This window comes from Chanodichthys erythropterus, chromosome 5 (genome assembly GCF_024489055.1).
Source record: "Chanodichthys erythropterus isolate Z2021 chromosome 5, ASM2448905v1, whole genome shotgun sequence".
Lineage (NCBI taxonomy): Eukaryota > Metazoa > Chordata > Actinopteri > Cypriniformes > Xenocyprididae > Chanodichthys > Chanodichthys erythropterus.
The window spans coordinates 2,411,473-2,435,136 of record NC_090225.1 but is presented as its reverse complement, the minus strand read 5'-3'; the positions used below and the strand labels follow the sequence as shown (position 1 = coordinate 2,435,136).

General features: G+C 30.6%; 1 protein-coding gene across 6 annotated transcripts in view; it reads left to right on the top strand.

The window, feature by feature from the left end:
* disc1 (DISC1 scaffold protein) overlaps window positions 1-23,664 on the top strand; it is a 75,107-nt gene that overhangs the window by 21,859 nt on the left and 29,584 nt on the right. For all 6 annotated transcript variants that reach the window (XR_010895182.1, XM_067385639.1, XM_067385637.1 and 3 more), the window contains exons 5-9: window positions 1,779-1,875; window positions 1,978-2,174; window positions 6,491-6,545; window positions 9,827-9,929; window positions 11,806-11,994. Coding sequence is in view for 5 of the 6 variants with exons in the window: in XM_067385639.1 (XP_067241740.1) it covers window positions 1,779-1,875; window positions 1,978-2,174; window positions 6,491-6,545; window positions 9,827-9,929; window positions 11,806-11,994 (641 nt within the window). In the remaining variant the exon portion in view is untranslated. The remainder of the gene's footprint in view (window positions 1-1,778; window positions 1,876-1,977; window positions 2,175-6,490; window positions 6,546-9,826; window positions 9,930-11,805; window positions 11,995-23,664) is intronic.

The following is a 23,664-nucleotide window of genomic DNA, read 5'->3' as shown; positions in this document are numbered from 1 at the left end:
AAAGTTTCAAACGAAGGTTTAACTGTTGTAATATGACCGGAAAATAAAGAAGATAGTCCGTCTTGACGGCAGGAACTCGTGCAGAAAACTTGGGCAGAAAACTTGTGCATCGAAAGGACGTTTGTCCTGGTATTTTAAGGACAACAGGCCAGGACGCCTTCTTGATAACGTCCTCCAATGATAGCGTTGCAATTTGGCGGTTTTCCACATCTCTTTGTCCTGTCCAACGAGTTAATTTATGGTATGTTGAATCAGTGCATTTTCTTCATAGTACTATTAAACATTGAACGATGCATTTGACAGAAATGTAACGTACATGAGTGAATAGCTCGGACTCACAGCTTTACGGAGAGATCAAACTTGACAGGTGTCTCTCATCCCATAAAGAAGATACACTTTCTGCTCTAATACTATCGTTTAACATGAAAACTAACCTACTACAGTCAATTCTACGATTCTACATTAGTAACACATACATGCAACAAGCACCATAGTGGCAGATACATTCATATTTGCAGGTATAATATTTGTGTATACAGTCTTTATGTAGGGCTTTGTATGTGTGTGTGTGTCTGTGGGTGCGTGCGTGTATTTTCCTTTTTATGACCGTTTGGAATTCGGTCCTGTCTCCTCGAAACCTGATCCGTGGGGTTCGCATCTCCTTTGAAGTCACAGAGGAGAGTTTTGGGACTTATCGAAATAGTCATAAAAAAGAGTCTCGTGATCCATTAGTGTCTGCCGGGCCGGAATCGATGTAAGATTTACAAACCAAAGTTCCGTGAATTGAGGCTTAAACACAGTTTATGGTGGGACCTGCTCATCCTTGAGACCCTACAACTGTGAAACGTTATTTCTCACAGTTCTTACTTTGCTTGCATTTCCTTTCATTGCGACTGACCATCAGGATTACTATGGAAGCCCGTTTCTGCTACAAAAAAAAAAAAAAAAAAAAAAAACGCCACAAAAAAAAAAAAAAGATGAATTGCGACTTTTTATCTCGGAATTCTGACTTTATATCTCACAATTGCTAGTTATAAAGTCAGAATTCCGAGATAAAAAGTCGCAATTAATCTTTTTTTTTTTTTTTTTTTTTTTTTTGTGGCGGAAACGGGCTTCCATAATTATTAATCATACCAAATACATATATATATTTATTAAATATAATTGAGTAACATATAACATAATATATTTATATATATTATAATATATTTATTATTTTGACTTGGATTTTTATGTTTACAGCATATTTCATTTTAGTATTTGTTATTTTTATTAGTTTTTAAAAAATGTTTCTACAGTCAAACCAAAATGTATTCAGACATCTTGAACATTTAATTCATTAATTCAGTTTATTCAGTGAAAAATTCACAGTTAAACTGTGTCAGAAAACATTAATATTAATTATGTCAGATAACACTTAAGCAAAGCATGGTCAGGTCAAAGTGTCTGAATCATTTTTGGTCCCAATTTTTTTTAATCAATATTTCTGGTATTCCACTGTATGAAGGATGTTTGGGTATAATAATATGTCACAGTTGACTTTATTTTGCTATCCTCACTTACATAAATGAACTATAGTGTCCTGCACCCACTATATATCAAAAATATCTGAATAATTTTTAGTTTGACTGTACATAGCTTTCATTTATTTTCTCAATTATTTCCAATTTTCATTTAATATTTGCATTTTATTTTTATTTCAGCTACCATACATTATTTTAAATAGTTTTAGTTAACGATAACAAGACATTTCTAATCATGTGGGTGATTATAAACAGGCAGAATGGTGACGTGAGTGACGATCAGGGATCAGGCAGCTCTCAGATTCGACCTCAAACGCGGGAGAAGCTGTTAGAGACGAAACAGAGGATTCAGGTGAACACAAATACATGATCATCACTGATATACATGCAAATGAACTTATTGTTTGAATAAGAAGGAGGATGCATTGCTGTTGTATGTGTTGTGCTTGTACAGAAGGAGATGTGTGAGCTTCAGCGGCGGCTGCAGGAGCTGCAGGAGCAGAGCAGAGCTGTGGAGGAGCAGCTGGAGGGGCCCGTCCTGAGAGCCTGTGATTCGGCTCAGCTGCGTCTGACCGCTCGAGCGCTGGACGACATGACCACCTCTGAACATCGGCCTCTGATCAGCATGTCTCCACCAGCAGAGATCCTCAGGTGAGGGGCATTATGGGAAAGTGATTGAGGAACAGATGTTTAGTGTGTGTGCGAAACGCTTTTTTAGGATTTAGTTTATTTACTCACACTTCTGGAAGTTGAGCATCATTTACTGGAGTCATTATGAGCTGGTCAGCTGGTCTCACGCACATTCACACCTGACACTAATGGACCACAATGCATTTTCAGGCACCATGTTTGAAAAAGTGCACATGGAAATGAGGTTTGAGCTGCATGGGAGTGGATGATTTTCAGCAAATCATACAAGTTTAGAAAAGAATTAATAATGATAATATTAGAAATAATAATAATTGATTTTATTAATGTTGTTTCTTATTGATGTTGTTGATTAATAATAATAACATCATCAATAAGATAACAAATAACAAAAATAATAATAATAATAACAATATTTACTATCAATTATTATTAGATAATAATTGTATTTATTTAATATAATTTATTAAAATATATTTTCATACATTTGATGAGGTTGATGATGATGATGATGATGATAGTAATAATTATAATACTATTAAAGAATGATTTATTATGCTTTACTATTGATTTACTACTACTAATATTATTATTATTATTATTATAGATAATAATTGTATTTATTTAATATAATTTATGAAAATATATTATATTTTCATATATTTGATGATTATAACAGTAATAATAACAAACACTAATAAAGAATCATTATGCTTTACTAGTAATTTACTCTTATTATTATTATTATTGATATAATTTATTAAAATATATTGTAATATTTTAATACATTTGATGATGATAATAATATTAATAATAATAAAACACTAATAAAGAGTGATTTATTATGCTTTACCATCAATTTAATATTATTCTTATTCTTATTATTATTATAGATAATAATTGGATTTATTTAATATAGATATTAAAATATATTATATTTTCATATAGTTGATGATAATAACAGTAATAATAACAAACACTAATAAATAATTATTTATTATGATTTACTATTGATTTACTCTTATTATTATTAATATTATTGATATAATTTATTAAAATATATTATAATATCTTAATACATTTGATGATTATAATAATATTAATAATAATAAAACACTAATAAAGAGTGATTTATTATGTTTTACCATCAATTTACTATTATTGTTCTTATTACTATAGATAATAATTGTATTTAATTAGTATAGATTATTAAAATATATTATATTTTCATATATTTGATGATAACAGTAATAATAACAAACACTAATAAAGAATCATTTATTATGCTTTACTACTGATTTACTTTAATTATTATTATTGATATAATTTATTAAAATATATTATAATATTTTAATACATTTGATGATGATAATAATATTAATAATAATAAAACACTAATAAAGAGTGATTTATTATGCTTTACCATCAATTTAATATTATTCTTATTCTTATTATTATAGATAATAATTGTATTTGTTTAATATGGATTATTAAAGTGTATATATATATATACATTTATATATATACATATATATATTTAACAAACACTAATAAAGAATGATTTATTATGCTTTACTCTTGATTTACTCTTATTATTATTAATATTATTGATATAATTTATTAAAATATATGATCATATTTTCATACTTTTGATGATGATGATAATAACAGTAATAATAATAATAATAATAATTATAACAACACTAATAAAGAATGATTTATTATGCTTTACTATTGATTTACTACTATTATTATTATAGATAATAATTGTATTTATTTAATATATTATTAAAATATTTTATATTTTAACAAATTTGAATGATAATAATAGTACTAATAATAACACTAAAAATGAATGATTTATCATGCTTTACTATTATTATACTAGTATTATTATAGATAATAATTATATTTATTTATCTAATATAATTTATTAAAATATATTATAATAATTTAATATATTTAAATATGAATTATGATTTACTATTGATTTTATTATTATTATTATTTTTGATGATGATGATAACAATGATTATTTATAATTTACTATTAATTTATGACTATTATTATTATTGATAATAATTGTATTTCTTTTTAAAATAATGTATTAAAATATAATATATTAATAATTAAAATAATTATGTACATTATTGATGTGCATTCATTCATGACGAGGCACATTCAGTCAGGTGTAAGATCTAGAGCTATCTGCTTTATTAATATCATTATGCCATCAGGTTTAGTAAAGAATTATATAATTATAAGTGGAAGTTTGAGTATATAATGTGATACCATCAGTGAGAGCCGGTAACATTAAAAACTCTGTCTTTGCTGTAATTTCTGTATAATTTCTTCTTCTGTCCATCTGGTCAGGGCCGAACACAAACGACAGGTGACGTTGTGAATGGAATGAATGTGTAAAGTGCAGTTCACTGTCACGACGTCAGATGTGCCCGTCAGTATCCACCAGCCGTGCCATTTTGAGATCGACGTGCCTCAGTCGAATCTCATCTTCAGTGGCTTTAGTTTTTGGAGGAGTTTCAGCGAGACTTTCTGGTGAAAGAACAAAGGGCATGGAAACGCCTGCCTCCGAGCAGAGGAATATTGAACTCCCGATTGCATGACTCTGTTTGGTCTCTCACAGATTGATTTTGATGCATATGTAGATTTATTGGAGGTACGGTGCAGATTGAGGTCATAACATTGAGCTGAGCTAAACAAACCCTGCTGAGAGATTGATTTATTTTCTCCTGCGGGCCGATTTGAAAGCCAGTTTTGAGGAGAAGCAGCTGAGTCTTGCTCTCTCCCTACATCTCTCTTTTATTGTGTTGTTACCTGGGCCTTCTGGAAATGAGAAGCACTTTTCAGCACGGTTATGAATTTTTATTGCTTTCAGGATCCACAGATGCTTGTCCAAAACCTATGTTTAAGAAGAATAGCTGACATTTGAAACGTTTCTTGGTCTGAGATGTGTTACTGATATCGTATTAATCTAAAGAGGATCTTTATGCATGGGAGGCGCTTTATGCATTTATGTTTAATGCTTTATTTAAACAATCACAACGTGTTATTACAGTAGTACTTGCTTACTTGTTTTTATTAGTGGTGTTTGCTAAATCAAGGACCATTATTACTATTTGGCATCATTTATTATGGTAAAATGTATGACTTTAATGTTCAAATCTCATTATTTCATTTTTTTTTTTTTTTTTTACTTTATTTTACATTATTTTTCTTATTTTATTTTATATATTCTCTTAACAGAAAAGTAAAATAAAATAAAAAATGCAATAAAATAAAATAAAAAAATCCTAAATACAATTTATTTTTTAGTATCTCAAATAAAGTAAAACATAAATGGAAAAAATATAAATAAATAAATAATAAATTGAATAAACGTAACATACAACATAAATTTGTGTCACAATGTCTTAAATAAAATAAATAAAATTACAAAATAAAATAAAATACAACATATGTATTTGTGCCACATTTTATCGTATAAGATATTCTCTTCTTTTATGTGGCACAGTTTTTATTTTATTTTATTTTATTTTATTTTATTTTATTTTATTTTATTTTATTTTATTTTATTTTATTTTATTTTATTTTATTTTATTTTATTTTATTTTATTTTATTTTATTTTATTTTATTTTATTTTAATAAGTTGTTCTCCTAACAAACGGATTTATGTGGCACAAATGTATGTTGTATTTAAGATTTTAATTTAATTTATTTAATTTTATTATTTTTTTGTTTACTTTTAATAAAGAAACTTTATGCAAAACAAATGTGTTGTATTTTCGATTTTTATTTAATTTTATTTATTATCTTAACAGAAAAGTAAAATAAAATAAAATATAAAATAAATAAAATAAAATTACATATATATAATACAATTAAATTAAATACAAGATACATTTGTGCCATTTTTTTTGTGAAGAGTATCTTAAATAAAATAAAACATATATTAATAAATACATAAAAATCTTAAATGCATCATAAATTTTAGCCATGCAGACTTTTTTAATAAAATATCTTACATGAAATAACATAACAAAATGAAATAAAATACATCATATTTTATTTTATTTTTATTACATGTTCTCTTACAAAAAACAAAAAAACAAAAAAAAATGTGGCACAAATATATGTCGTATTTGAGATTTTTATTTAATTTCATTTTTTTTTACTCTCAATTAAAAAATGCAGCTGCTGGCCCTCCACAAAGGCATTATTTATTATTGTAAAATATATGACTATAATGTTTAAATCTCATTATTTTCAGCATTACTGACATGGATTATTTGCCTTTCAGACTTCAGGAGCAGGAGCGAACGCTGAGTCTGTCCATCAAAGAGGCAACGGCTAAAGTAAGTCCACATCTTAATCCTCTGTTCGTGATCTAGTGCACTAACCAGTCAACACTACATTAACAAGATTCAATTAAAGGTGCAGTAAGTGATTTCTGAGAAACGCTGTTGACATTTGAAATCACCAAAACAAACACGCCCCTATCTTGATAGATCCGCCCCCAGATTCTATGCAGCACAGGCACCTCCCCCTCATGAGTGGACACGCCCCTTAAATGTGCAATACACCTAAACTTGGGCTTATGCACCTCTCTCATTCGGGACAATGCACTTTTAATTGCATTATTCAAGTCACATTGGAATAAGTCACAGCTTGTTTCAGACGATAAAAGACTATTTTTTGGAAAATACTGTACTGGTGTCAATCCAAAATCAAAGTCACCAGTTCCTGTAGCAATAAATTGTGATGTGTGTGTGAGTTTGATTAGCTAGCTTGTGTCGGCGCTCCCCCCACAATCTGAGACAAAATGAGCTGCTTCCTCCTGTGAGCAGCATGGGAAATTGTCATTTAGCTCTCAGAGTGTGTGTGTGTGTGTGTGTGAGTGGGATCGGTGTGGCTGCAGTGTGAGCCTCAGGCTCAGAGTGTGTGTTGGCACCGCGGGTGGATCTGAGAGGAGATGAGCTGCCTGAAAAATGGCACAGTGAGACTTTGCCCTCTGGTACGTCATTATCTGATGGCACAGCCGTGGCACGTCTGGCTGCGTCCCACAAGCGCTTTCACGTCGGGAGGTCCGTTGTGTCTACTGTGGCATCTGGTCCATGATTACCGGCTTCCAGAATGTTCTGTGGCATGTTCGGTGTGTGCTGTGTTTAAGATTTATTTTATTTTAATTTAAAATTTTATTTTATTTTATTTTATTTATTCTCTTAACAGAAAAGTAAAATAAAAAATAAAAAATAAAAAATTCTTGAATACAATACATGCACATTTTTTGTTAAGAATATCTTAAATAAAAAATAAAAAAAAATGAAAAAAAAAAAAAAGAATTAATGAAAATCCTATACAGCATAAATTTATGCCACATAAACCTTTTAAAGAGAATATCTTAAATAAAATAACAAAATAAATTAAAACACAACATACATTTGTGCAACATTTTATTTTATTTTACAAGATATTCTCTTAACAAAACATTTTATGCGACACAAATATTTTATTTTATGAAGTTGTTCTCATAACAAACTTTTTTGTGGCACAAATGTATGTTGTATTTAAGGTTTTACTCATAACTTTATGCAAAACAAATGTAAGTAAAATTTTTATTTTATTTTATATATTAACAGAAAAGTAAAATAAAATAAAAAATACAAAAAAATAAAATAAAATTACTTATATATAATGCAATTAAATAAATACAACATACATATATTTTTTTGTGAAGAGTATCTTAAATTAAATAAAATAAAATAATATAAACCATAAATAAATAAATAACAAAATAAATAAATAAATAAAAATCCTAAATACAACATAAATTTGTGCCACATAAACCTTTTAAAGAGAATATCTTAAATAAAATAACAAAATAAATTAAAACACAACATACATTTGTGCAACATTTTATTTTATTTTACAAGATATTCTCTTAACAAAACATTTTATGCGACACAAATATTTTATTTTATGAAGTTGTTCTCATAACAAACTTTTTTGTGGCACAAATGTATGTTGTATTTAAGGTTTTACTCATAACTTTATGCAAAACAAATGTAAGTAAAATTTTTATTTTATTTTATATATTAACAGAAAAGTAAAATAAAATAAAAAATACAAAAAAATAAAATAAAATTACTTATATATAATGCAATTAAATAAATACAACATACATATATTTTTTTGTGAAGAGTATCTTAAATTAAATAAAATAAAATAATATAAACCATAAATAAATAAATAACAAAATAAATAAATAAATAAAAATCCTAAATACAACATAAATTTGTGCCACATAAAATTTTTCAGAAAATATTTGATTTGATATGAAATGAAATAATAAAATACAATGTACATTTGTGCCACATATTATTTTATTTTATTTTTTATTAGATTTTCTCTTACAAAAAAAAAAATGTGTCACACATATATGTTGTATTTAATATTTTATTTTATTTCAATTATTTTTTTACTCTTAACAAAGAAACTTTATGCAAAACAAATGTATGTTGTTTTTTAGATTTTTATTTTACATATTATCTTAACGGAAAATAAAAATAAAATAAAAAATACAATAAATAAAATAAAATACAAACATTTGTGCCACAATTTTTGTGTGTGTGTGTGAAGAGTATCTTAAATAAAATAAAACAAAACATAAATGAAATAAATAAAAATCCTAAATACAACATAAATTTGTGCCACATAATTTTTTTCAGAAAATTTTTGACATGAAATAAAATAAAATAATAAAATACAACGTACATTTGTGCCACATATTTTTTTATTTTATTTTATTTTTTATTAGATGTTCTCACAAAAAAAAAAAAATTGTGGCACAAATATATGTTGTACTTAATATTTTATTTTATTTCATTTATGCAAAACAAAACTTTATGCAAAACAAATGTATGTTGTTTTTTAGATTTTTATTTTATTTTATATATAATCTTAACGGAAAATAAAAATAAAATAAAAAATACAATAAATTTTGTGTGTGAAGAGTATCTTAAATAAAATAAAACAAAACATAAATGAAATAAATCAATAAAAATCCTAAATACAACATAAATTTGTGCCATATCTGACATGAAATAAAATAAAATAATAAAATACAACGTACATTTGTGCCACATATTATTTTATTTTTATTAGATGTTCTCTAATTTGGCATATATATATATATTGTATTTAATATTTTTTACTCTTAACAAAGAAACTTTATACGAAACAAATCTATTTTGTATTTTAGTATTTTAGATTTTTATTTTATGCAAGACATTCTCTTAACAGAAAAATGTTATGTGTCCTATATAAAATTGTATTTTAGATATTATAAATATGATTTAGAAGCAAGAAACTCTCAGCCTTATTAGAAAAGTCACACTTCTTATAAAATAAGAAACTAAAATCATCCAATGTGAGACTGTTGACAGACGTCCTTGTGAAACTCTAACCTCTGCGTGCCCTTCGCTTTCTGAACGTTTTAGCAGCATAATTTGAGTTTTCCACATGAATAAATATCAGAATATTAACAGCTGTCGTGCATTAGCATGCATCATTCATGATGTGAAATGAGAGGAAAATTCAACACAATTTACAGTAACTTCTCTTTCTCTTCGTTCAGGCGGTGATGAGTCAGAGATTGGCCGGCAGTTTGCGGCGGAAGGTCAGCGAGAGTGAAACGCAGCTGCTGGCCCTCCACGAGGCGAAGCTCGCGGCCATCTCAGGTACCGCCGCACCTCTGCTCACTTTCTGTACTTATCTGAACCCTGAGAGCAGCGGCCCGTCGCCTCCTGTGGCTGTTTCAAATGTCACTGTCACTTTGTGCTCCACAACACTAGACAATACAGAGCGACAGGACAGTACAGCCTGTCCTCCACTGTCATGTTTCTAGGAACTCATGACTATAAAAGTCTCAAAAGTCTCTTCTGCTCACCAAGGCTGGATTTATTTGATCAAAAATATAGTTAAAAATTGTGAATATTATTTCAAATTAAAATAGCTGATTTCTATGTGAATATATTGTAAAGTGTAATTTATTCCTGTGATCAAAGCTGAATTTTCAGCATCATTACTCCAGTCTTCAGTGTCACATGATCCTTCAGAAATCATTCTGATATGATGATTTGCTGCTCACAAAACATTTCTTATATATGAGTCAATTATGTTTTTTTTGTCCAAAGGCCTTAATAACAATAATAAAACACAAAGATATGACATCCAAAGTATGTAAGGTAGTACAACTAGATCTCTTGTATTGAATCCAAAAGGTTTTCATTATATTTTGCTTCATATAAAGGTATTTTAAAGATTTTGAAGTGTCAAAAGGTCATTCGGTTTAACTGTTAATTTGTGATTAAAATATCTTAAAATGTAATAAATGTATATATTTTTTATTCTGGCATGATTTTATAACATCATATATCAACAAAGCGCAAAATGATATTAAAATTATGTGTAGAAGTCGTTGCTTTGTTATGAGAAAGAATGTCCGGAAAAATGAATTTCATTGATGTCATTCGGAGTAACCGATATAAAGGGACTGTTTTGGATTAAGTCATGTGGTCAGTATCATGTGACATCATTCAGACACCTGCAAAGGACCACATGGTCATGAAGCAAAGTAACTAAATCTCTCTTAACTATTTGATAAATTCATGTTTTCTCTTGATCATACGCATGTCCCGAAACATCAACCGCTATAAAACATGAAAAATGTTGTAATATTTTAAAAACTTGTGCTAAATATAAAATGTTTGATTGTTCTTTAGATATCAGCCTTTTAGCATTGATTGAAAATATCGTCATTCGGTAAAACCAAAAGTTTGGTTAAACCGAATGACTTTTTTGGTGACAAATTTTGTCCATCTTGTAAAAAATGACAAAAGCAGAGTTAATTGATTATAAAAACCACATAATCTCATTGTTAACACTTAATACAACTTAATTAATTATAAAATTAATTATATCTCCATTATATTTTTACACTTAAAACCTTATTCATCAATGACCCATTTACATTTATTCCGCTTTTATCCAAAGTGACTTAAAAATTAGGAATTTCTTATTATTATTATCAGTGTTGAAAACACTTAATATTTCTATTTCAGGATTCTTTGATGAATACAACGTTAAAAAGAACAGCTTTTATTTGATATTAGTATCTTTTGGAATATTATAAATGTCTAATTAGAAATTACTGTCAGTTTTGATCAATTTCATGCATCTTTGCTGGATAAAAATATTAAAGGGGTCCTATAATGCCCCTTTTCACGAGATGTAATATCAGTTTCTGGTGTCTCCAGAATGTGTGTGTGAAGTTTCAGCTCAAAATCCCCCACAGATCATTTGTGTGTGTCCCTTTAAATGCAAATGAGCTCCCCTTTCCAGAAGAGGGCGGAGCTTTAACAGCTCAAAAACAACAAAGCTGGAGAATCTCACGCAGCCAAAATGAGGATTGTCAGTAACGGTCCCTGACTGCATCCCGATTTGCATGCTATCTGTACTGTGTAGTATGCAAGTTTATATCCCAAATCATAGTTTGATCACTTTCAACTATTATGATGTACATTTGCATGCATCTGTGTTTTGTTCTCGCTGCAGGAAATGACTTCGGCAGTGCAAAAGAGCTGAAGGCAGAAATCCGGAGCGTGTACGGAGAGAGAGATCGTCTGGAGGGGCTGGTGAGGAAACTGCAGGCGCTGAGCACAGGAAGTGGAGACGATCTGACCCGCATGAAGGAGCAACACAGCCGGATCAAACTGGAGCTGCAGGAGAGGGAAGCCCAGTACGGTGAGTAACACCGTAACACAAATGACACACAGGACAGACGCTATCGATGAGATTCAGACCTTGAAGAGTCGCAGTGTGTTTTTTGCTGACACCGGGGGGAGCCATTTCTTCATATGTTTCAGCTGAAAATGTTTTGTAGGCTTCAGCATTGATTTGTATGGAGTGGATATCTCTGTTCCTCACATTTGCTGCCAGTGTCTCTCTAAATTGTGTTTTCAGCCAAATTACTGTATACATGTTCCTTTGACACTGAATCTTTATTGAAAACAGCTCTATTATTGATTATGTTGAATTAAACACAGCCGGGTGAATCTCGCAAAAAATGATATATATATATATATAATATTATTTTTATTTAATTTTTTTTGGACATTTGTATTAATTTGGGAAAAAAAAGTAAATAAATAAATATATATATATATATATAATTTTTTGACATTTGTATTAATTTGGGGGAAAAAATTATATATATATATATATATATATGTATATGTGTATATATATATATATATATATATATATATATATATATATATATGTGTGTATATATATGTGTGTATATATATATATATATATATATATATATATATATATATATATATATATATATATATATATGTAAATGTGTATATATATCACTTTTTTTTTAAATTTGAAATAATTTTCTATTTTAATTTTTTTTCCCAAATTAATACAAATTTCCAAATCAATATTTTCTTTACGAACATATAGAATATTTTAATATGTTCATAAAGAAAATAAACCCATTTTTCTCAAGAAATTTGTGCATTTTTATTTTTTTGCATTGTGACACTTTCTTGACAATTAATTATTGTAATACATTGATGAAAATTGTCATATCAGACATTTTTATTATTTAAAATTAGCATAAATTATTTTTACTGCACAAATATTATAATGTATGAGTACTCCAGAATTGATTTATATAATATATAATATTATATAATATTTTCATTTATATTGATACACTTATGTACTCTATTTATTTATCTTTATATTTAATAACGGTAATTATCCTGCAAGATGCTTCATTTTTATTATGCAAAATATAATATAATCTTTTATATATTAATGATAATCCTTTTTATTTAAAAATTTATAGTATAAATTACATTCAATGTACAAATACTACTATAATTTATGAATATTTTAATTTAATACATATTTAATTTTAATTATTCTGCAAGAGGCTTCTTTTTCATTATGCAAAATATAATTTCATCTTTTCTTTACATTAATGAAAATCATATTTAAACACTTTTTTAAGTAAAATCAGAGTACAAAGTTAAAAATGTATTGTATTTATTTTTTATTTAGCTTTATATTCAGTAATGTTAATTATCCTGCAAGTCTTCATTTTCATTATTTAAAATATAATTTAATCTTTGAATGTTTGAATATTTAAATGAATATTTTAATTAATATTGATACAGTTATGAATGTATTCATTATTTTAAATATTTTTTAAATTATGCAAAATATCATTTAATCTTTTATATTAACGAAATTCATCCTTTTTATTTAAAAATTAATAGCATAAATTATATTCAATGTATACATACTTCTATAATGTGTGAATACTTAAGAATTTATTTCAATTTTAATTTATATTGATACAGTTATGAATGTATTTATTATTTTAAATATTTTTTATTTAGCTTTATATTCAATAATGTTAATTATCCTTCAATAGGCTTCATTTTCATTATGCAAAATACAATTTAATCTTTTCTTTACATTAATGAAAATCATCATATTCAGACACTTTTTTTTTAATATAAAATCAATAAATCAATAAACTAAATTCAGGCTGCAAATACTGCCATGCATAAATAATGTATGAACACTTTAATTGATTAATTTATGTGTTTGTTAACTTTTATATTCAACAATGTTAATTATCATGAATTTTCTTCATGCAAATTATAATTTCTTTTTTTTTCTTTCTTTTTTTTGCAATATGATCCAGAAGTGTTTTTGACATGTTTTGTGAAATTCACCCAGTGTTTAATGGAAAGCTGTCACTGGTGTAAATTCACTGGTAACGCACTGGTCTTGCTCTGACTAGTTGGCGATAACGACCAGATGCACATTAAAATCTCCTCAACTTGGCTCTGGCGTTCTCTCCTCCCACGAGGATATATGCAGGATGGAGATTGCGGGCGGTGGTCTGTCATTTACTCGTTTTCCTACACGTCCAACAACAGGAGGGGAAGGCGGCTGACAGCCAACGGGACTCTCGCCAGCTCTCGCACTGCCGTTACAGGGATTACACGCATGTGCTTAATTTGACACACACACATTTTGCCCAACAAAGAGCTCTGCTGGTCTGCGTCTTTGTGCCGGGATGAGAGAGATCGTGAGCTAATGATAGGCTGAGCGTTGATGCTAAATATGCAAAGCGGGCGAATATGATACAGAACACAAAAGATCTTTGACATGAACGGGCTGCTCCTGCTAGGGTCTTATTAGCTTGTCTTCCCACTGGGGTAATAACACGCTGACACACATATTTGCCACATACCTGCCATCAAATCACTGTTTTGGGCATAAGAAAAAGGGTTTGCGTGTGTCACTTGTCACGTCGGGGTTATAGTTTGCGGTTGGGTTGGTGCTTGCGTAATTAGGAATATATTTCCACATATTAAATGGTATTTTTAAACGCAAGTCTTTGTCCCGGCTTGTTCAAAAACAAAGAGCTGTTGTCAACATCTCATTTTCTGAAAAGAATTCCTAAATGGAGTGGAAATATGATTTGTAAGAGATGCTAACTCACCATGAGGAGTAAAGAAGTAAAGTTATCGGACATTACCGTGATAATTTGAATATTTGTACATATTTTTACAACTTGCAATGTTATTTTTGTACATTCACCATGCATGTACATTTGCACCATATTTTTGTGCATGCACCATGCAATGCAACATTTGTACCATAAAAGTTATGGTACAAATGTTATTTTTGTACATAAGTACCCTGGAATACAATTTAAACATTTGAACATCAAAGTACCATGGTATTACCATCACTCTACTATAGTAAGGCAACGCTTAGTCAATAAATGTGAAAAAGTAACTTTGATATTTTTGTTGTACATTTTTAAAAGTAATGCATTAATTTTTTACTAGTTTCTTGTTTTCCCCTCTTTTCGTCTTTTTAGTTTATGTGGCTGTTGTAGATCATGTTGGACTTCCTCCATTGCTTTTCTCAATACAATTCAAATGGGTTGCATATTCTGTGATTCAATGTTTTGGTGTGGGCGGTCACAGCAACATGTGAGAAGTGCCGGTACACTAAAAAAAGTGAGGGTATGTTACAGATTAAATCGGTGTGTACCAGCCAACTTCAAGCACTGGCCATATCAATACCCTTACAAAAAAGAAGTTTATTTAAGTGTGCTATTAGTATACTTCTTGTAAACTAAAAATATGACAGTATACGTTCTTATATACTTCCTTTAGAAAAATTGCACTTAAGTATATTTGACTTACTGATAGAAAAGTCTTAGTATATTTGGCCTGTACTTGTACTCAATCTTTTGATTGAGATATACTTAAAAGTTTTGGAGTAGCCTATTAAATATATTTTTTCACATAGCATACTGTCTTATAAACTCACACTGTTTGAAAATATTGATTTATAAAGAAAACGGATATGAAGAGTTTGGTTCCAAAACGCAATAACTCCATTTTGAGTAATTTGAGTAAAAATGTGTTTTCTTTACCAAGAAAGTGGCAAGACAAAAACCACTATTTTCTGTTTAAAACTTCCACATAGCATCTTTTGGTTATAAAAACATTAAAAATTCAAATCTACATTTTGATTTTCAAAGGTAAAAACTGATTCTTTTTTCCCCAAAATACAATAAATCCATCAATATAAAAGTTATTTTTCATATTGAAAATACACAACAAAGTTGATTCACATATATGACAGCCTCTGATCTTGATCAATACTAATCTTATATACAGGCATTTTACTAAAAATACATTCAATTGTCGCTCCTAAAATGAATTCAACGAGTCAATGTTATGTTAAATGAATAATGTCCCACCACACGGTTAAAATAAACACATTTGCCGAGTGCATTGGTGACAGCTTGACAGAGTCACCAAACTATGAATCCAGATATTTGATAGTTTCTTCCCATGAGTCTATGGCTCTCTCGGTCACCTTTTACTTCAAATTTACAGCCAACTTCTCAAATGCTCCAGAAAACGGGTGTATTCAGAGCGCCGCCATTACTGTTTGCAGTGCGCGGAATGGTGCGCTGTGATTGGTTGAGCGGATATATCGCGTTCTGCAGAGAAGGGAGACTGGCGTTTGTCGCGATTTGGAATAAAGGGGAGAAAACATGACAGAATGACATGATGGAAATTGCATTTTGTGCAAAAGTAATTGACTTTTCAATGCGTTTTGGAACCAAACTCTTCATATATTCCTAATTCGTATCTGAATTTTTGTGTTGGCTAGTCCACTGGTCAGGAATTCACTTCAAATCTACTTTACTCTTTTCTTGCCACTAACTGAATTTTCAGGCTATCAGTGTTTTCACGGTAGGGGGCGCTATTACACATCTTCTGAAAGAGTACAGAATCTCTGCAGAAACACAAGCTGAAACGAGTGATAAGATTGCTTACGCAAATGTAAAACAACGTGATCATCAACATTAAAGGTCCCGTTCTTCGTGATCCCATGTTTTTTAAACTTTAGTTAGTGTGTAATGTTGTTGTTTGAGCTTTAAAATTTTACAGATTTTATTTATACTCTTAAGTTCAATGCCAAGCGAGATATTTTATTTAACAGAAGTCGCCTACATCGAACTACATCCCTCTACTTCCTCCTTTAATGACGTCACTAAAACCGTTTTTTGACTAACCTCCGCTACTTGGCCTTCCCAGGGACGCTGTACTTAGAGATCAATGGTTACAATTTATGTTTAACTCGGTTCCCGAAAATTGTAATTGTGGTATCCTTACTGCAATAGTTAATGTTGGACTGCAGTGCACATAATGGCCACAAGAGGGGACTATGTTTATGTATATGGCTGTTTTCCGTATGAGGGACTCTTCTGAGTGACTGCTAACGTTGTACATTTTCTGTCGCTGCTTGTGGAGATTAAAGAGCTCAGTCTCTCGGGAATTATTGTCTTTTATGTTCATTCGGCACAACACCACAATAATCCACATGTAAAACTATGTGCAGCACACATTATGGTGAGAAGCGTGACCTTTCCGGGCAAGGAGCGCTAAGCTGCTGTCGAAACACAACACAGGAACCGCTGGCACAATCAGAACTCGTTACGTATTTCTGAAGGAGGGACTTCATAGAACAAGGAAGTCATCAGCCCGTTTTTATGACAGTGGAAACAGCGGTATACAGATAAGTAAATTATGTGAAAAATACTGTGTTTTTTTACACGCGAAACATGAACACGTTATATTGCACACTATAAACACAATCAAAGCTTCAAAAAAAACATGAAAAATGGGACCTTTAAACATCATATAAATCAAAACTGCCTAAAATGTTACTGAATGAAATGTCGACCCAGAACGAGCTACAGGACTGTGAAGCTTTGGGGGAGTTGATGGACTCGAACTACTCCATCTGTGTTTTGATCATCCCATCTGGACAAAGTCTTTGACAAAAATGCCATTTTCTCAGGTTTTTGTTTAAAATGTTGCCTTTTTTTTAATGAAACTTACCCACATTTAAGTGTTGATAGAAAAGGATGCATGAAGCTAGAGTAAATTATTTTTAAAATTAAAGTACAGTTAAAGGTATTTTTCTAGTATAAAAATTAATATCTAAACAGGAACATAGTAGTATACTTAAAGTGCATAATAATGTAAACTATAATTATGAAGTTATGTTCACTTGTACACAGCAAAATCTCCAGAGTTAAATCAACTCTGCTCAGAGTACATATGGTCCCTCTCTAAATAGTGTTAAAATAACACTAAAGTAGAGTTAAAGTTAATGAGATAATTAAGCAATTATTTAAGTGATGATTGTGCATTAATGATGAACACCTGCTGTTAACAAGCAGAATCACTGAAAAAAAGAGAAACATAATTCTAATGCAGGTTTACATCGCAATTATTTTTATTTTTTCTCGGAATTCTGAGAAAAAAAGTCAGAATTATGAGATGTTAATTCAGAATTACGAGAATTCCAAGTTTTGGCAGACTGTCCTAAAAATGTAACTTTTTAAACATTTTGTTATCCTAACAACAAACTGAGCATAATGGAGTGCAGCAGTGCGGCATCAAAAATATCAATTGGCAGTTAATTATTAATTATTGATAGGAACATAAAGAAAATCTTTCAGAGCAAGTTAGTTACAGTTATTTTACCTGTTGGCATGTTTATAGTTTGCAACCGGAAAAATTACACATGCATTTTAATGAGCAAGTGCATAGTAAGTCAATATCACATGTGATGAGGACATCTTAAAGCCACAGCAACACAAATATTGCTGCAAAAATGACTATTTTAGGGTGTACACACATATTTTAGCTGTATAATGTACCTTATCAGTGAGTACCGTGGTGCAGTAGCGTACTGTATCATCTGTAATGACTGCTGAAGGTGCGAGTTGACAGGATTCACTGTTGTTTCAGAAGCTGTTTACGTCCATTAATGCTGTAGTGCTCCTGTTTTACTCAGGCACTTCTATCCCGGGGAACTCGTTGTTGTTGGGTGAAATGTTTGTCCATAGGAGGAGATGTAATTAAAGGAGGAGTAAATGGAGCAGAGAATGTGAGCAGGTGATGTTCTGGAAGGCTTTCAGAGAGGAGGTTTTGTGTGTTTGCTGTGCTTCGTCTCTGGGTTTCTGCAAACATTCACTCACCAAAATAAACTCTAATGCATCTCTTTTTGTGTTCGCCTCTCCTGAAGCGACAGACCTTTCATTTCTTATTGACGAGACTCAGACTGTGTCGGGTGAACGTTTGTGTCGATGGTTTGTGCCCTCCATTAATTTGACGGGTAATAAGTATATATAATAATACTAAATGAACACATTTTTTACAGCCCCACAATTATAGCTTTTATTATTATTTTGAATTGTTTTTTTAATTTTATATTTTATATAATTTTTATATTTTATATAATTTTTTTAAATTGGAGAAATATATATAGTTTTGTTTTCATTTTAGCTAAAGTTTTGATGATTTTGTTGTGTGTTTTTATTCGTTAAAAAAAAAAAAGTCTATATAAATTTTTATTTCAGTTTTAGTAATTTTAGTAACAGTTAAAATAAACAAAAATGAAAAACTGTGGCCTTGGCAAAAAATTTTATATTTTATTTTGAGTTAACGAAAATGTTTTTTATGGTTTTATGTGTTTTTGTCATTGTTATTCTATTTTTTTAATGTCTAACATTTTTATTTTGGTTTTCCTGACCAAGATAAGTAGCCTAAAATAACATGTACACACATACACAAAACCTATACAAATAAAAGCAACATAGCAACAAGATGTGTCATTTAATTTTATTTATTTATTTATTTATTTATTATTATTTTCTTTTACAATTTATTGACATCCTCCAATTCTCAAATAATGGATTTAAAATGTTTCAGTAGGTGTGTTCCAATTTGCGTACTTGTGCACTGTAAAAAAAAATTCTGTTACATTTACTGTAAAAAAACAAAGCTACGGTTGCCAGAAATTTACCTTAAAAAATACGGTAGCAACATTTTAGGTTTTACAGATTTAACTTAAATTTACAGTAAAATACCATTTTTTTATTAACTGATTTAATGTTAATTTACCACCAATTAAAGTAGTAATAAATGTTTTGTACATTTCTAATACACTGACAACCACCAAACACAGTTGTGATGAGTCACATGATGAATCAAAGCTCATCACAAGCAGCTTTTCCAAAATCTGAGAAGGTTAATACTAATTCACACAAACACTAAACACTGTAAACACACGTGACATTAAAAACATTTATATGTAACATAAAACCCTAATGTACATAACTGATTAGAAAAAAATAAGAAGAAACATAGTTATTTCAAGAAAATACATCAAATGTGAAGTGCCACACAGGGAATTGTGGGAATGTCACAATTTGCGGTAAATCATACAATGGCTTGTTCTTTTTCACTTACAAAAACTGTAAATGTAATGGTAGTTTACTTTAAAATTACATTAAATGTACGGTTAGATCTGTTACAGTTATTCTGTTAACAATTTTTCACCGTAGCATTTTTACAGTCTTTTACCGTTAAAATCATGATCGTTTTTTACAGTTTATGACATATTCAAATAGAGTGTTCACACTGAAAATTCCAAAAAGAAAAAGTGCACTTTAAATACCCGGAAGATGCGCTTCCGAAAAAATGAAGTGTGGAATGTTGAACACGGTTGAATACATAATGCGTAAGTACAGTATATAAGTGCATAGTGTGTCATGTGTCATTTTGGACACAACTAGAAATTATGTAGCTTCAATTTAATTTGAATAAAGTTTCAATCATATACACAGCAAAATCCCCATAGTTAAATCAACTCTGCTTAGAGTACATATGGTCCCTCTCTAAATAGAGTTAAAGTAACACTGAAGCAGAGTTAAAGTTAATGAGATAATTATACGATTAATTAAGTGATGATTGTGCATTACTGATGAACACCTGCTGTTAACAAGCAGAATCACTGAAGAAAAGAGAAACACAAAAACTTTAACTCTGCTTCAGTGTTACTTTAACTCTATGTAGAGAGGGACCACTCTGGGGATTTTACTGTGTAGAGGAGCATATTTAAAAGCTTTTTGCCTAGTTCAATTCAGACCGAAGGTACAGAAAGAATATAATGATTTTCAGAACAAATAAAACACTTCCCAGCAATTTTCTACGAAGATATGAAGCCAAAAGATTGCTTTGTAGATGATTAAATAACAGTGCATTGCCCTTTGAGTAGTCAGTGATGGCCAAGCAACTCTTTTATAGAGTTTATACTTAGTTTTAAGTTAATAACCATGATGCAAAGTATCACTAGTACTATATTGTCCTTGAAAATACCTTTAAGAGGTCATGCAATAACCTTTTTGTCACTAGTACAGTCCACGTTTAGCATATTGTGTAGAAATCAAAGCTCATTATTGTCAAACAGCACTAACACCAAACCTGTTTATGCTCACGGTTAGTGCAGTTGCCCTCAGGAGGTCAAGTTTAGATGCTCCTTGTAACCACAGCAACAGTCTCTGCTGACTAAGATGTGTTTGTGCATCTCTCTCCATGCAGTTGTGCTGAAACTCAGAAACCCAGACAGAGGCCCATTAATCACAGCCGTCTCCTCTGACTCAATTAAAATGACAGGCTATTCCTCTTATGCCGTATTGCACCAGCATTTCATGCCCACGCATCTGCATGAAACACATGGCCGCAGGTGTATCGTCTGCTTCTGAGGCGTATTAATGGTGTAAAAGAGTTACACATAGCAAATAATTACCAGCTTTCTCTGAATAAATGCTTGCATTTTTGTGATCATTAGCTCACGAGCGTCCTTCAGATGCATTAGCAGAATGTTTCTGTTTGTGTTCACACCACACGGTATGACGGTTTTATTCTCAAGTTGTCAGAAAAGTGCTAATTAATGAAGTCATTCCGCATCTGAGCATACCTGGCAGGCAAGAAGATCAGCTCCTGAAAGCAAGAAAAAGAGACATGCTGATGTGGCGCGTTTCTGTTTGTCGTCGAAATGAGCTGTTATTGCTCTACTGGTTGATGTTATAGATGCTTTTTTTTAATGTTCAAAATAGCACACTACCATACTACTCATATTATTTCTGCAGTATGCATACTGTATGTAAATGTTGTTGGCATGGGATAATGTTTGCAAAAAATGTGCAACACGGCCTGATAAAATGAACTGAACCGGTTAAATAAATGTGAGCGCTGCATGTTCAAAGTCAAAACATGGTGATTTTGCACATTCCCCAGGCTTATTGTTTCAGAGCAGTTTGCAAACAATGAATAGTGTGCAATAATTAATGCAAGCTCTACTCTTGATCCAATATGACAGTGTTTATATTGTTATATGCTGCATATTTTAGAATGCATGTTTTATCTCCATCTCTGAATGAGCAAGTGGTAGAAGCAAAGCACAGACATTTCAAAATAAGAGTCCTGGTGTATTTTAGGCTTGTTTATGATTAAAAAACCTGCATTATGTATAAAATCATTTTCTTTTATTTTTTATTTCTTTCTCTTTTTTCAAATTTTTAATAAAATCTGGCATTTAGTTGCTCAACATGAACTTTTATAGATTCTGTCTGGATCGTCCCAAAGCCCAAAACCTATTTTTATAACCATTAAAATTTTCATTCATTAAGCAAGCACATTTGCTCCTGTTTTTACTATTACAGCTCTCAGGGTTATCTAATCATGAAAAGTGTTGATTATAGCATTATATTTAGATCGTGGCATGAAAGGTTGCAGTGATGAACATGTAATCGATCACAGACATGTTGTTGAGCTCATGAAAGCAGTGATCTCGTCAATTTCTGCACACTAACGAATGCTTTCATCATAACTAACAGTGCAAACACAATGTAACTAAGAGATTTGTTGAATAAAACGGGAGTTTTGGTGCGAGTCCAGAACTCAGACACTCATAATCTCACGCTGTTTGATTGACAGCTCCAGCGATTGTAAAGGTAGCGTTCTTTGATCGCTTTCTATATATAATTGATACAAAACGATACAAAAGCTCAAGGAAAAGTTGCTTTCTCAATTCATGGCCCCATTAAAATGTCATTTTCTGATTGGAGTGCAAATGCTTATTCCTCAGCTTTGGATTATCAGGACTCAACATAGGCTAAATTTGAACCTGCGTCTTCCATGTGGGCACCAGAGCTGGTGCATGTGCACAAACTGTCAAGCCTTGACTTGTTATATTTGCATTCTCACACAATTTTCCACTCTCCAATGTTTAACAGATTGCTGCGCGATTAACCATCCAAGAAAAACTAAAAACATGCAACACTTCTTCACTATGTGCCACTATCACCATCTGCCTGTGATCTGCTGTTGAAGATACTTTCATCCTTGCAGTATGTTGCAAACAGCATCTCACACCATAAAGATGTTGACCGGCTCATCTGTGGTCAAGCTAGGCTCTGTCAGCAGGGCGACGGTGACATAAATGGACCGGTGGGCTGCGTTAGAGCACATTTCAGTGATTTAATCTGAATTCATGTCTGTCATCAGATCAGGTTCAGACTGAATCAGGGGGAAAATGCGCAGATTTTCTTTCTGGTCGTGTCTTGTGAAATTGTGTGAGTTTTAGGTCTTGAGTTGGAATTGGATTAGAAAGAGAAAAACACCATTTGAAAATGACAGTCAGGCTCAATGTTCACACAGTTAGACAGCCAGACACAACGGCTGTCCTGTTCAGTGGACATTGTGCTCAAATCAGGACACAAGAGTGACTGATTCAATGACACAATGTTTGACATTAACATAAAGATTTATTTTTTTAACAGTGATGATTGTGTATAAAAGTGAAGGTTACCTGTGAGGAACGCGTCCAGGTGATGTTAGATCCAAAAAAAGAAAAAAAATTGCATAAAGAAAACCTAAAACTTATTTTTAGAACGCATTAAGATTTGCATTTTCATTCATTAAGCAA